Source organism: Microtus pennsylvanicus, chromosome 2 (assembly GCF_037038515.1).
Source record: "Microtus pennsylvanicus isolate mMicPen1 chromosome 2, mMicPen1.hap1, whole genome shotgun sequence".
Taxonomy (NCBI): domain Eukaryota; kingdom Metazoa; phylum Chordata; class Mammalia; order Rodentia; family Cricetidae; genus Microtus; species Microtus pennsylvanicus.
The window spans coordinates 64,681,389-64,697,681 of record NC_134580.1 but is presented as its reverse complement, the minus strand read 5'-3'; the positions used below and the strand labels follow the sequence as shown (position 1 = coordinate 64,697,681).

General features: G+C 42.1%; 1 protein-coding gene across 2 annotated transcripts in view; it reads right to left on the bottom strand.

Annotated features, from left to right (window-relative positions):
* The window catches only part of Stk3 (serine/threonine kinase 3), a 212,174-nt gene that overhangs the window by 77,968 nt on the left and 117,913 nt on the right, over positions 1-16,293 (bottom strand). For both annotated transcript variants that reach the window (XM_075961214.1, XM_075961213.1), the window contains one exon: positions 9,467-9,592. In XM_075961214.1, coding sequence (XP_075817329.1) covers positions 9,467-9,592 — 126 coding nt within the window. The remainder of the gene's footprint in view (positions 1-9,466; positions 9,593-16,293) is intronic.

Below are 16,293 nucleotides of genomic sequence, written 5' to 3'. Positions count from 1 at the left end.
CAGTCAAATGTACTTTAAAGTTGAGATTCATTAAAAGGAGTCAATCTGATAATACAGACTCTTTAAAAGGCAGATGCAATTGCTATAGGCAAATCATGGAGGCTAATCTACTCACACTAGAAATGTGCTAATATTTTATAATAATATGCAGAAAATAAATTCTTATATAACACACATTTTTATCCTTGCTGGGAAGTGAGAAGAACAAAGAGGTATTTGTCAGTGCGCACTGGAGATGCCCTAGCAAAGAGCTTTGATGTCGAGACTGAGAATAAGTAAGTACTGCAGAAAGCAGTTTGTAATTTGACTAATTTAAAAACATCTGCACAATAATTCCAGCACCTCTCAAGACAAGTGTTGAGAGAGCCTAACAACACACAAATTGTATTCTTTTAAACACTGCTTGGCCCATTATATCTAGCCTCTTCTCAGCTAATTCTCGCACCTGGACTAGCCCATTTCTAATAATGTGTGTAGCACCCCAAGGTGCGCTTACCGGGAAGATTCTAGCCTACGTCCATCCTGGGTCGGAGCTTCATCACATCTGCCCCAGAGAGCAGAGCTAAGGTGTCTGAGCTCACTTCCTCTTCCTCCCACCATTCTGTTCTGTTTACTCTACCCACCTAAAGGCTGGGCCTATTTAATGGGCCAAGGCAGTTTCTTTATTAGCCAATGACCTTCCTCCATCAGACAAGCTGTCTGTAGAATACATGTCCCTAGCTATGAAGTGTAGAGCACTGTGCTTCATACTGTGTGCTGGCGTAAGAGCCAGAATGACAGAAAGGGCGGTGGAGGGAGGGAAGCAGGAGAAGAGCAGAACACATCCGCCATGGAAATTGAGGGGCACCAGGGATGGAAAGGTCTAAACAGGTGGGGAACCAAGGTATGGAAGATGTGGGAAGAAGGGAGGGCAACCAAAACTGTGGATAAACAAAAGAGTCACATGGAAGCTTATTATGCCACGAGCTTACTAAAAATATAACCATAGGATGATTGCAGGATTTAGGGGTGGGCTCAGATGGACCCACCAAGTTAAAATTTGAAGTTCTCCCGTGGATGGGTGTGTCTGCCAGAGTGTTCCATCCTGCCCCCTCCTTCATCCTCTCTCCTGTCCTGTCCTGCCTGGGCTGACTACTTTCCTGTTAAAGGGGGGGGGAGGAAAAGGAAATGGATATATATATATATATATATATATATATATATATATATATATGCATATACATATACATATAAATATAAAATAAAGATTTGGAATGGAGGTACCCTCCAAGAATGAACTGATCAATGCTCCTCCAAGAAGCCATGGGCTCTTGAACAAAAACCCCAGTACAAACATGGGACATCACAATATGAACTGTTGGCCAAGGAAGCTCCAAAGTTTTCCAAACAAAACAGGCTGCTGCCATTGCTCTTCACTGTCCACCTGTACTTGACCTTACTCCTGAAGAAGGCACAGGCTACGGCCACAGTCAAACAGACATCAAGCTGAAAGCTCCCTCTACATGGTCTCGACAGGGCTATGCAGGCTGCTTGGGAAAAGTCATCAACACACCCACAGACCTAGCCCCAGCCCTGCAACTTGTGAACCAGGCAAGAAGAGCCCTACACTGAGAATAGTAGTGTGACTCTTTGGGAGTAACCAACCACTCCACGGGAGAAAACTCATGCCAGACCCGTGAGCCTGCTCAGGAGCCCTTGACTAAGGAGGTCATAGGCCCTAGGGGTCAGCCTACTACTTGTGCTTTGATAAACCAGGTGGTGGTGGCTCACACCTTTAATCCCAGTACTTGGGTGTTACATGCCTTTAATCCTAACACTAGGGAGGTAGAGAAAGGAAGGGATATGAGAAGGCAGAGAAGAATATAAGGTGGGAGGAAACAGGAGCTCAAGCTGGGTCTGAGGATTCCTAGACGGGGTACTCCATTTGGTCTGAGGATTTGGTAGAAATAAGAACTAGTGGCTGGCTGCTCTGCTTCTCTGATCTTTCCGCATGTACCCCTATATCTGACTCGGTGCTGTGGGACAATGATCTAATTATACCCTGCAAAGATTTGTCAGTTGTATCTCTTTAATCAAATGCTGACTGGCCAGTAGTCAGGCAGGAAGCATAGGTGGGGCAACCAGGCAGGAAGTAGAGGCAGGGCAACTAGAACAGAATTCTGAGAAGAGGAAAGACTCAGTCCGCAGTCATAATCCAGACATAGAGTAAGCAAGATGAGACTACCTTGCTGATAAAAGGTACCAAGTCATGTGGCTAAGCAGACAAGAATAATGGGCTAATTTAAGATGTAAGAAAGAGTTAATTCAAAGCCTGAGTTACTAGGCTACCCAGTTTATAATTATGTAATCCTCTGTGTGTTTCTTTGGGGATGAATGGCTGAAGAATCAGGCAGAACAAAAATCTCAGTCAACAAGTGGCACCAACATGGACAACTGAATCCATTCAAAACCTGAGAGAGCTTGGAAAGGAATTCTAGACACTAAAGAACAGAGATAAGCATGGCTTCTTGGTAGCAGCATTTTCTCGGGTGGGCTCTGTTTACTAGACTCATGTGGTCAGAAAAAGAGATATACAATAAAGATAGATTCAAAGATGAAGAAAACCTCTGAATGGTTTTCAGTGTGTTTAAAAATATATGTAGGCTTGGGAGAGAAAAGAAAAAAGGATAAAGTCCTTAAAACAAAAAAGAGAGTAGTTGGGTATGGTGGCACACACCTTTAATCCCAACACTTGGGAGGAGGGAGGCAGGCGAATCTCTGTAAATTCAAGGACAACCTGGTCTACAGAGTGAGTGCCAGGACAGCCAAAGATACACAGATAAACTGAGTCTCAAAAAACCAAAAGGTAAAAATAAAAGGAATAGAGTTGAAAATAAAACCATGTAAAGATAAAAAAAATACACAGAGAGTCTAGATACTGTATGTTATTATGTTGTCTTTGAATTGATTGACAGCTGAGGAAGGAGCAACAGTTGCTAAAAGACATTTGGTTATAAATGCTGCTGGATTAATCCAACATATGTATTTTGAAAATGCCTTGACTTCAAAATTGCAGTCAAAAGATATGTTACTTTGGAGAAGAGGTTTTACTTTTGTTTCCATAGGAAATGAGAGGCTATGGATTCATTATGGGTTAAGAAAAATCAGGTTTGATCAAGGAAGACCCCCTGAGAAATCTCCAGTGGAAGTGGATGGCCCAGATGTCTGAGTTCTACATCTAGAACAGCCTCAAGACTGCTGCCTGAGATGATCAAGCCTCACAGAATATTCCAGTCAGGACTTGACCATAATCTTAAATTTTCTTTATGTCCCCATAAGATTATTAGTGTCCACAATCAGCAGGAAGTGGCCTGGAAAACTACACCTGCATGCCCAATAATGGATTATGGGTGTTTGTCTTTGTTTAGAATGTTGGTTACAAGTTGTTGTGGATAATGGTCAGGAAAAAAGCTAAACATAGGATATTAGATTCAGAGTTCTTGTTTTGAAAGAAAAATGAAGGGGGGGGGAGTGCTGTGGGACAATGGTCTTGTACCCTGTAAAGATTTGTTACTTGTTTTTTAGTAAAATGCTGATTGGCCAGTAGCCAGGCAAGAAGTATAGGTGGGTGACCAGAACAGGAGAATTCTCAAAAGAGGAAAGGCTCAGTCTGCAGTCATCACCCAGATGCAGAAGAAGCAAGATGAGAACACCTCACTGATAAAAAGTACCAAGCCACATGGCTAACACAGACAAGAATTATGGGCTAATTTAAGATGTAAGAATTAGTTAATAAGAAGCCTGAGCTAATAGGCCAACCAGTTTATGATTAATGTAGACCTCTGTGTGTTTCTTTGGGACTGAATAGCTGCAGGACTGGACAGGATAGAAATTTCTGTCAACAACTTGGGCCTTTTATTATTAAAACCAATTAGAATTTGTACTACACTGAACTATATGAGAAAATTAAATTTGGAAATGTACTTTGTTATTATTTCTATAACTCATAAATTCTTGAAAGTTGCATTCACTCAGAGTAAAAAAAGTAGGAGCGACATTTGGCCTAAGTATGAATAGTGAATATAAAATATGAATACTTTTGAAGCAACTCAATATAATAAATTTCAATGTTCTAGAAACTTAAACTAGTAAAATTTTGATTTTACTTCAAAATGTATTGTTATAAAAGGTTCCAACATCAAATGTCAAGCTGTAGTCCAATCAGGCAGTGATGAGGTAAGGTCTAAGCCAGCATCCAGACTGGAGATGGCAGGGCAGTCAGCAAGTGCAGGTTCTCTGTGTGGAGCAGAATCTGGCAGCATGGATCTGCCCCCATGCTGAAAAGCCTTTCATTGAAATAATAAAGGGGGGGGGGTCATGAGAAAAGTAATCACAGAAAACTGATGAAACACGAGAACATCTATCAAAACTTGCTGCCACGTCCTAAGAGGGTCAATCCCCGGTACCTTGACTCAGTAAGTTTCAGCCAAATGAATCCCAAAAGTGCAGCAAATCCAGAAAAATCCACAATGGCCATATCCAAAGGAAACGGGTAAGCTGAGAGTCACAGTAAGAGGCTGCTAAACAACCTGGACTCCACAGCATAGATGTGAAGAAGTGCAGTCCGATTTGCATGGCCATTATCCACAGTTGCTCTCCGGGAGAACAGGGCATTGGGCAGGCTAAGGCAGTACTACTCTATAACCGAGAACAGGTTGTTTTACGAGAGACCAACCTCGCATTCACAGACAGTACCATTTCCTGTACCATTACCACTAAAATCTTGGTATGAATATCTTACTAGCTTCCCATCATGTTTGTTTGTTTGTTTAGATTTATTTATTGACTTATTTATGTATATAGTGTTCTGCCTGCATATATGTTTGCATGCCAGAAGAGGGCACCGGATCTCATTACTGATGGTTTTTAGCCACCATGTGGTTGCTGGGAATTGAACTCAGGACCTTCAGAAGAACAGGCAGTGCTCTTCACCACTGAGCCATCTCTCCAGCCCCTGTCTGTTTGTTTTTGTAATGCTATAGAAGTTTTACCTTCCCTTCCTGGAAAACTTTAATTTCCAACCTGACAGAAAATAGGAGAATGGTAATAAACTCATGGGTACTCAAAAGGCTTTAAACATTAAAATCATGAAGTTTTCTATAGATTTATTTGCAAAGATATATTAAACATCTCCATATTACAAGTTTAATATTTAAAACTCAAAATAGCTAAGAAATTACTGGCAGGCACATGAAACTCACTTAATTAAAATGTCAGGAGCAACACATGGATTTATATTTAGTCTTCTGTGAAACATTTCTTTTTTTAATATTTATTTATTTATTATATATACAGCATTTCTTCCATGTATGTCTGCAGGCCAGAAGAGGGCACCAGACCCCATTACAGATGGTTGCTAGGAATTGAACTCAGGACCTTTGGAAGAACAGTCAGTGCTCTTAACCTCTGAGCCATCTCTCCAGCCCCCCTGTGAAACATTTCTGACTCAAAAGCAAAGACATGGAAAAGGACACCAGTGTGACAATGAGGCAACATGGAGTGAGAGACATCAGCAGAGGGCCAGAAAAAGGCTGAGAGTTAGAAGCAGGTAAGCACAGCTTCCTGAAAGGCAAGGAGAGAAGCAACGGGAAGCGAGCAAATCGGGCCCCAGAGCAATGAGATCCACTGTCACTTACAGTGTTGTTTATGATTCCACCAGTTCTGTTCTTTGCATGAAGCCACAAGAGGGCATTTAGTATCACTCTCAAGTATCATATACATCACGTGGTGGCCACAATGTACAATCAGGGAGTCATAGCAAATATGATGATGAAAATGTGGCCCTAAAGACAGAGGAAGACATCTTGGATAGTAAATACTTGATATGAGAAAACATAAAAAGGTTAAATGAGGAGACAGAAATAGAGAGAGAAAGATCACTGAAAGTTTAGTATCAAGTTCAACAAAAAATAAAACATTCCAGTGGGAAAGAAAGAGAAGGGAATGAAATTATCAAGAAACAACAACAACAAAATAATCATAGATAAATCACACAGAGATGGGGGCATTTTCAGATTGAAAAAGCCAGAGGGCTTCACATCCTGAAGTCCTGAGAAGTCATACCACGGCATTATCATAAGAAGTTTTAAACAGCTGGAATGATAAAAGGACGAGTAAGCCAGAACAGCGTCCACTTAGCGTCAGCATGTGGGAGAGGTGCTGAAATTGAGCAACACTGAAAAAAACCCAGACAATTATCAGAAACAGCACGCAGTCACACCATTTGTATGCAGTCACACCATTTGTATGCAGTCACAGCATTTGCACGCAGTCACAGCATTTGCACGCAGTCACAACATTTGCATGCAGTCACACCATTTGTATGCAGTCACAGCATTTGCATGCAGTCACACCATTTGTATGCAGTCACAGCATTTGTATGCAGTCACAGCATTTGCATGCAGTCACAGCATTTGTAACCAGTCACAGCATTTGCACGCAGTCACACCATTTGCACGCAGTCACACCATTTGTATGTAGTCACACCATTTGTACGCAGTCACACTATTTGCATGCAGTCACAGCGTTTGTATGTAGTCACACCATTTGCATGCAGTCACACCATTTGCATGCAGTCACACCATTTGTATGTAGTCACAGCATTTGCATGCAGTCACACTATTTGTATGTAGTCACACCATTTGCATGCAGTCACACCATTTGTATGTAGTCACATCATTTGCATGCAGTCACACTATTTGTATGTAGTCACACCATTTGCATGCAGTCACAGCATTTGCATGCAGTCACACCATTTGTATGTAGTCACAGCATTTGCATGCAGTCACACTATTTGTATGTAGTCACACCATTTGCATGCAGTCACAGCATTTGCATGCAGTCACACTATTTGTATGTAGTCACACCATTTGAATGCAGTCACACCATTTACACTTACAAACAAGATTTACTGCCACAGCTCTGTGTGTACCATGAGGGATTAGCTCAGAGTATGAGATACTTACAGGGGGGAATCAGAAGTAACAAGCAATGCTGTTTTAAGGGATTGTAACTTACCGTCAACAATTTCATCTTAAATATAAATCCCTACTAATTCATGCTACTTTCTTAGAAGTAATTTTTTTAAAGTTTAAGTTACATTTATAAAAGTCTCTACTAATGCATATGCACTCGGCCATGTACGATGCATTTTAAAACATGGAGTTTGCTGGTGATCACTGCCGCTGTTCAGGGTCTTGGGCAGCAGATAAGCAGCAGCAGCAATAACCACCAAGGAAACCATGCGCTAATAATGACACAGAAATGAAGGCTGCACTTGAGTACTGCATGCATGACCAAACACGTTGATTGTTACAGCTGAAAGGTTTGGAGTTCAGATATAAAGAAGCTACCAGAATGTTCCCATTGCTTTTCCAGTGTCTCAGTACAACTACACCAGCCCTTTCTCAGTTAATATGAAGTAATACAACATTTCTATTTAGCTGAAAGCAGAAGTAGCCAATCTGACAGATGCATAAAAACAAAAGGATTTGTGCAACTCTTGACATGAAGAACTATTTGTAAGTTTGTTCACCATCTCACTTAATATAAAATTCTATATCCATTCAATTCCTTATGCTTTATATAAGTTAGCAATATGACAAAGGAAATATCTGCACTTCAGTGATAAATTACTTATCAAAGTTTTTACCTACTAATCTCGGTGGTACAATCTATGCTTTACCTAATTTCACAAAGTCAACATGCTACCACCATACTTTTCACTTTTTTGTTTGTTTGTTTTTCGGGACAGCGTTTCTCTGTAGCTTTGGAGCCTGTCCTGGAACTAGCTCTTGTAGACCAGGCTGGCCTCGAACTCGCAGAGATCCACCTGCCTCTGCCTCCCGAGTGCTGGGATTAAAGGTGTGCGCCACCAACACCCAGCTCTTTTCACTTTTAAATGATCACAAAGAACCATGAATAGAATGGTTGCCTTGTTATTTTGCCAAAAATAGTGAGCTCTTCCAATACTTACGAACACACACACACACACACACATACACACACACACACACACAACTCCCTGTATAATAGCTCAAACCATACCAACTTGGGGAAAGACACATGCTGCCAAGCCTGATGACCCACGCTCCATTCCCAGGACCCACGGTGGAAGGAGAGAACAGACTCCTGCAAAACTGTCTTCTGTCTTCCTTGCCTCTGCCATGGCAATTGTTCTTGAATGCCCCCCCCACGAGTTTAGTAGAATGCACAAGAGCACACACGTGCACACTCACAAGCACAAGTTCACACACACATATTTTTTTAAATAATCAGTTGATTAGTTTAAATTATATATTAATTTATATATTATTTACAATATAAAGCATATTATACTATACATAATATAAAATATATGGCAATGAAATATTACCTGTGCCCTAGTTAGTAAGCTACAAATTGCATCTGCTACATCTTTAATATTGCAGGCAAATTAGTATATTCTAAATAAGAACAAGAAAGTCCTGTATACCTACAATTTTATGCAAAAACAGTATCAAATTTTGTGTTGATTTGTTTAAAAATGAGTATTGCAAAAATATCTGATTTTTATAGAACAACAAAAGCACCACTTTAAGGACAAACTGGTTTTCCAGAGACACCAGGAGCTGTGTATCTCTGGGAGAAACGAACTTCCCCAGGAATCTCACTCACTTCAGGAGAGGAACTTATCTCCCACGTGGAGACGTCTGACAACTCTAGACCTAACTTAGACACAGAGGAGCTGGACCACACCCTGACCCACCCTGCTTAGATACAGCAGCTCTTGCCCTCTATTTAAACCTGGAGATGGACTTGGGGAAGGGAGGTACCTCCTGGAACTCTTTTTCTTCCCAGTGTGATCAGTCAGAATCAAAACTCCTTTTTCTGCTTTGCAGGATCACTCACCTGCTAACTGGCCTCCAGAAACAAGTACTCCACCTTGAGAGGGTTGCCAGAGCCCAGGTCTGACCCTCACAGTTCTGGCTGAAATAGTTGGACACTGGTCGTCTGTTTGTATGCAGGAGTAGAACTAGATCATCTAATTCTGCATGTAATATCTTAGAAAACTACCAGTCGTTTTACACGGTGTGAGCCATCTTACATTCAACAAATAAAGGATCCATTCCTCCATATATTCATTAGCACTTACTATTTTCATAGTATAACTGGTGGTCACGAAAGAGAAAGTTCTCGGTTGTAAGACACAAACTGCACAAATCCAAGGTAAATGCTCCTATCAAGGCTTGTGTATCAACTTTATATCCTACTAACCACTGATTTTCAAAATGTCAGAAAAGGACAGCAAAGAAACAGTTTAAATATTTGATCACGTAGGTAATGGATTAGAAGGTGCTATCAATAATTTTTTTAAGAAATAAAATAAAATTACTTAAAAATGACCCAGATGATCTAAAATATGAACTTTCTGAGCCTAATTACGAACCGAATTTTCTTCTTCCTCTTCCAGTTCTCGCTGCTGCTCCTCGTGCCTTTTGGCTTTGATCTCCATGGCCTCTGTGATCAGGTCTCTTAATATCGACACAGGTTTTGCATTCTTGATAAAAGGATGCTATAAAGGCAAAGTTAAATGGTATATATTCAGATTTTTTCTCAATTATAGTCAACAAATATTAAAACATCTATAACTGGTAACCAGTATCATAGGATTCAATAATTATTTTATTTACAACTAATATGTCAACTATGAAAATACTATTTTGTTTGCTTTAGAAAAAATACTTTTGAGTTCACTTGTTTTTTAAAAAAAAAATCTAAGCATATATACAAAAATATACTCCTATTAATAAAGTTAAATGACCTTAAAGATATACTTGTTGAAAGAAAAGTGGGCATTAAGTAATAAAAATTTTCACATATTTAAAGCAGATTAATGATTATAGGTAAAAATAAACTTATTTTAGCACTGTCAAATAATTTAATTACTCCTAGTAACTGATGGCCAAAAAAAAAAGGAAGCAACTTGTGACTTTTACATAACCCCTGTTCTGTTGTGTCTTAGGTTAGTAGGTCACTTACAGGGTAAACAGAAAAGTAACTTACCAACTCCCGCCTCATGTTGGCTGCTGTCTCTGTCCTTACTCCCCTCACCTAGCTAAGAAATGACTACGTTCTCTATTATTTTATAAGTCATGCACTTTGATAAACAAAAGGAAATCCATCAGAACAGGCTTGAACTCTTTTTAATTACATTTGAAAATTGTGTGTATGTGTCTGTGTGTCTGTATGTCTGTCTGTGTGTGTGCATATGTGTGTCTATGTGTGTGTGTGTCTATGGATGTGTGTGAGTACCTATGTGGAGGTCAGGAACAACTTGTGGAGTCAGCTCTCTCTTTCCTTCTACCATGTGGGTCCCAAGGATGGAAGTCAGGCCATCAATACTGGCAGCAAGGGCCTGTACTAGCTAAGCCACCCCATCAGCCTTGAGTAGACCTAAACTCTTCTTCGAGGAGAAGAGCATGAGAGACAGCAGAAGGGAAATACACGGGATCAAAACACAATGTCTATAATTTATTCACCAGTATATATGATCAGAAGAAAACAACTTTGATTATTTTAATAAAGACTAATAGAACACAAAAATACATTCAGACAAAAACAACCAGTGATGGAGAAATTAAAGACACTTGGAAAGGGCTTTAACATGGTAACAAATTACTTGATAAAACTGTCGAATAAGAAAACACTATCGCTGGGTGATGCTGATACACGCCTTTAATTCCATCACTTGGGAGGCAGAGACAGGCGGATCTCTGTGAGTTCGAGCAGAGCAAGTACCAGGACAGGCTCCAAAGCTACATAGAGAACCCTATCTAGAAGAAAGAAAGAAAGAAAGAAAGAAAGAAAGAAAGAAAGAAAGAAAGAAAGAAAGAAAGAAAGAAAGAAAGAAAGAAAGACAGACAGACAGACAGTAAGAAAAACTCTTACCATCATTTCACAATTAATTCTTTATCACAGTTAAATTCATCAGCAGATAATATTATGCTCTATTGACAAATACACAAAGGTCTAATCATTCACGCAAGCAGCTCTATAGTCCCCTGCACTAGCTGTTGACTGTCCCCTGTACTAGCTGTTGACTGTCCCCTGCACTAGCTGTTGACTGTCCTCTGCACTAGCTGTTGACTGTCCCCTGCACTAGCTGTTGACTGTCCCCTGCACTAGCTGCTGACTGTCCCCTGCACTAGCTGTTGACTGTATCCTGTACTAGCTGTTGACTGTATCCTGTACCAGCTGTTGACTGTCCCCTGCACTAGCTGTTGACTGTCCCCTGCACTAGCTGTTGACTGTCCTCTGCACTAGCTGTTGACTGTCCCCTGCACTAGCTGTTGACTGTCCCCTGCACTAGCTGCTGACTGTCCCCTGCACTAGCTGTTGACTGTATCCTGTACTAGCTGTTGACTGTATCCTGTACCAGCTGTTGACTGTCCCCTGCACTAGCTGTTGACTGTCCCCTGCACTAGCTGTTGACTGTATCCTGTACCAGCTGTTGACTGTCCCCTGCACTAGCTGTTGACTGTCCCCTGCACTAGCTGTTGACTGTATCCTGTACCAGCTGTTGACTGTCCCCTGCACTAGCTGTTGACTGTCCCCTGCACTAGCTGTTGACTGTATCCTGTACCAGCTGTTGACTGTCCCCTGCACTAGCTGTTGACTGTCCCCTGCACTAGCTGTTGACTGTATCCTGTACCAGCTGTTGACTGTCCCCTGCACTAGCTGTTGACTGTATCCTGTACCAGCTGTTGACTGTCCCCTGCACTAGCTGTTGACTGTCCCCTGCACTAGCTGTTGACTGTATCCTGTACCAGCTGTTGACTGTCCCCTGCACTAGCTGTTGACTGTCCCCTGCACTAGCTGTTGAATGTCCCCTGTACTAGCTGTTGACTGTCCTCTGCACTAGCTGCTGACTGTCCCCTGCACTAGCTGTTGACTGTCCCCTGCACTAGCTGTTGACTGTCCCCTGCACTAGCTGTTGACTGTCCCCTGCACTAGCTGTTGACTGTCCCCTGCACTAGCTGTTGACTGTATCCTGTACCAGCTGTTGACTGTCCCCTGCACTAGCTGTTGACTGTCCCCTGCACTAGCTGTTGACTGTCCCCTGCACTAGCTGTTGACTGTCCCCTGCACTAGCTGTTGACTGTCCCCTGCACTAGCTGTTGACTGTCCCCTGCACTAGCTGTTGACTGTCCCCTGCACTAGCTGTTGACTGTATCCTGTACTAGCTGTTGACTGTCCCCTGCACTAGCTGTTGACTGTATCCTGTACTAGCTGTTGACTGTATCCTGCACTAGCTGTTGACTGTATCCTGTACTAGCTGCTGACTGTCCCCTGCACTAGCTGTTGACTGTCCCCTGCACTAGCTGTTGACTGTCCCCTGCACTAGCTGTTGACTGTCCCCTGCACTAGCTGTTGACTGTCCCCTGCACTAGCTGTTGACTGTATCCTGTACCAGCTGTTGACTGTCCCCTGCACTAGCTGTTGACTGTCCCCTGCACTAGCTGTTGACTGTCCCCTGCACTAGCTGTTGACTGTCCCCTGCACTAGCTGTTGACTGTCCCCTGCACCAGCTGTTGACTGTCCCCTGCACTAGCTGTTGACTGTCCCCTGCACTAGCTGTTGACTGTCCTCTGCACTAGCTGTTGACTGTATCCTGTACTAGCTGTTGACTGTATCCTGCACTAGCTGTTGAGCAAGCTCTAGATCTCACATCCCTTTTTTTTTCAGCTGGTTGGGACTGTGTGACTATATTTCTGTGATTGTGAATACCCGTGCTATGTATACTTCTTGGGCATAGCAGCCATACAGTACTTAGCATGGACTTCTCTTTCTGCACCACACGGTACCAGTGATGACTTTCAGCAACTACAAGAAAAGGGGGAGTGTGGAAAGAAGATAAGGACCACCCGGGATGGAAGAAAGGGGGCAAAAAGAGAAAAAAGAAAAAGTTCATTGCCCTTTAGGAATTTACCACCTAAAGTTAGAAAGACAAATACATAATTTAAAATTAATTATGACATAGTAGTTACATTCATGATGGTTTAGCACAAGCTCCACATTAAAGAGATGCAGAAACAGAAGAATAAGCTGGGGATATGGCTCAATGGTCAATGGGAATCGTGGCAAACACTGGATCCTGGGTTCAGTTTCCACAGCAACTATCTGCCCCATAAGACAAGATATTCACAGTATGAAGAATACAAAAAAGTTTTTAAAAAGCTGCAAAGACGAAGAAGCACGAGCAGAGCTTAGTGGGAAGATCTGTGTAGTCCAGTCAGCAGCACTGCTTCAGTGTTCTGTGAACTTGGATTCTGACAGGCAACGGGGAGAAAGTCATAAAGGGTGAAAAGCATGGATTTTACCTGAAAACAGCTTTAATAAACAAATAACAGAATATAATATAAGGAAAATTTGATGCCATAATTTTGCAATGCAATTCAATAACAGTAGCGAGATACAGGTAAGGATCATTGACAGCGTGGAGTATAAGATGCAGTTGCCAAACACAGAAGAAATAAATCTGATGGGAAATGAGAAAGATTGGATGGCAGCAAAATATTAGTCAAAGAAAAAGGACAGAATAGAAGGAAGATTTAAACAACAGGGATGGTCAAACATTTCAGATTCGGGAGCCCTTTGGATTTCAGATGCTTTGATTAGGAATGTTCAACTTAAAGGTTATATACATATCCAAATCGAAACAAAGAAATCTGAACAGTTCTGGTCCCTAGCATCTAAGGTGGGGAACATTCAACCCATGTAAACAGAGCTGTAAAAACAGAATCAATAGAATTCAAGTAAGATATAAAAATCTCAGCCTGGACTATACTTGGCTATCATCTCCTGGAAAGTGAGGCAACACTTGAAGCCATAGTTATATCTCGCTTTCAAAGTACATCTTAACTTTGTCATTTACTGTACATTCACAATAGTGTTCTGCTCAGAGCTAAATGTGCAGAACCTCAAGCATCTCCACCTGTCCAGTTCCACTTGTATTCCTGCTTTCTACGTAACTGCTTCACATGCAACTGTAACCAACAAAGAGGAACTGGCAGGCCAGGAATGGAGGTGCACCTGTAATCCCTGTAATCACAGTGGAATCGTGAGTTCAAGGATAGCCTGAGTGTTACACAGAAAGTCACCATGTCCACACACAAACATACATACACACACACACTTGTAAATACAACCTGCTAGTTCACTGAGTATTGTTCAGATACGTATATCTGTTTAATGCTGATCACTCAGGGCTAGATAAACTATTGAGTTCCTCCCTGGAGAGGAGTGCCTCTGCCTACTGATCTGGGATGAGGAGCCATGAGATCCCCTCCACTCTGATACACCACAGGCACCGATGATCACTGTCTGTGTAGTGATAGGAGTGGCGGGGCTGTATCCCCAGCACCCTGGCCACCTGCTAGCTTATGCCCGAAATAACAACACACAAACTGTATTCATTTAAACACTGCTTCGCCCATTTCTATCTAGCCTCTTCTAGGCTAATTCTGACATATTAATTTAGCCCATTTCTAATCATCTTCATAGCACCACTAGGTGCGCTTACCAGGAAGATTCTAGCCTACGTCCATCCTGGGTCAGAGCTTCATTGCGTGTGTCTGCCCAGGCGCGGGGAGCATGGCGTCTCTGCTCCAGAGAGCAGAGCTTCGAGTCTGAGCTCACTTCCTCTTCCTCTCAGCATTCTGTTCTGTTTACTCCACCTACCTGTGTTCTAACCTATGAGGGCCAGCCAAGCAGTTTCTTTATTTTTTTTAACCAATGACCTTCCTCCATCATCTCTGCAAAGCCTCTGCCCCTGTAGAAAGTGTTGTCTAAAGCCACACAGCCAGAAAACAGATAATCTAGTTCCCAGCCTTTCTACTATGAGCACACATCATGGAGAACACGATGGCAAGACCTCCACTGGCAAAATGGTGAGGAAATTAGACTTTTGTCCCCTCAACTGTCCAGGTTTTCTAAGACGATACCAGCGAAGACCAACTGCTAACATGGAGATTCATGCCCACAAAGGACTCTGTCCTCAACTGGAAAGTGTCAGTAAAGACCATGTGAATCATGGGCTTAGATCTTTACCAGGTGCTAATAAGCATCACCACTCTCTCCCTGTTGGAGCAGGGTCATGATGAGAGAGGCCTGAATCATCACCATTATTCCGCTATGGTGAGGCCAGTGTCAGTGTAGGCCACTAGAGCAATCAGAGCATGACCTCATCCTCAGCAAAGACTAACAAACCCTTCCAGCAATGTCAAAGGAGACCAAGGAAGGAATAGGATGGTACCCTCTACCCCCTGAAATAGAGAATGAGGATGCTCGCTGTAACACTGTATTTAAATGAGGACCCAGGTGGATATCTGTAGTAAAATGCCAGCTAACATTTATGAAATGCTGAATTTGATCCCAAGAACTGAGAACAATGATAATAACAACAACAACAACAACAACATCAACAACAATAAAAAGCAGCACTGGTGGCAGAGACCTCTAATTCCAGTTCTTTGGGAAACAGATGCAGGAGGATCACAAGTTCAAGGCTGTCTGCACTGCACAGTAAATTCAGATCCAAATAAACAACTCAGTGAGCAACTAACAAGAAGCAAAAGGGCAAGAAGCATAGCTTGGTGCTAAAGTGTTTGTCCAGCCACCTTCAGTCTCTACCATGAAGTTAGACAGACGTTAGACAGACAGACAGACAGACAGACAGATTAGATTAGTGACAGACAGAAGCTAACTAGCTACCTAGTTAGATGGGGGGACAAATCTAGAGTCCAACAGCATGATTGTGGTGATTTGAAAGAAAATGGCCAGCAAAGGGAGTGGTACTATTAGGAGGTGTGGCCTTCCTTGTTGGAGGAAGTGTGTCACTGTGGGGGCGGGCTTTGCAGTTTCTTTTGCTAGCTGAATAACTAGATCAATAGGTTGGTGAGAAAAATCAAGACAGAAAAGAATCCATGGTCTCAAAAGTGAAAGAAGGAATGATGGGGATACAGTAAAGAGGGGGTGATGGGGATACAGTAAAGAGGGGGTGATGATGGGGATACAGTAAAGAGGGGGTGATGATGGGGATACAGTAAAGAGGGGTGATGGGATACAGTAAAGAGGGGTGATGGGGATACAGTAAAGAGGGGGTGATGGGGATACAGTAAAGAGGGGTGATGAGGATACAGTAAAGAGGGGTGATGGGGATACAGTAAAGAGGGGGTGATGGGGATACAGTAAAGAGGGGTGATGGGGATACAG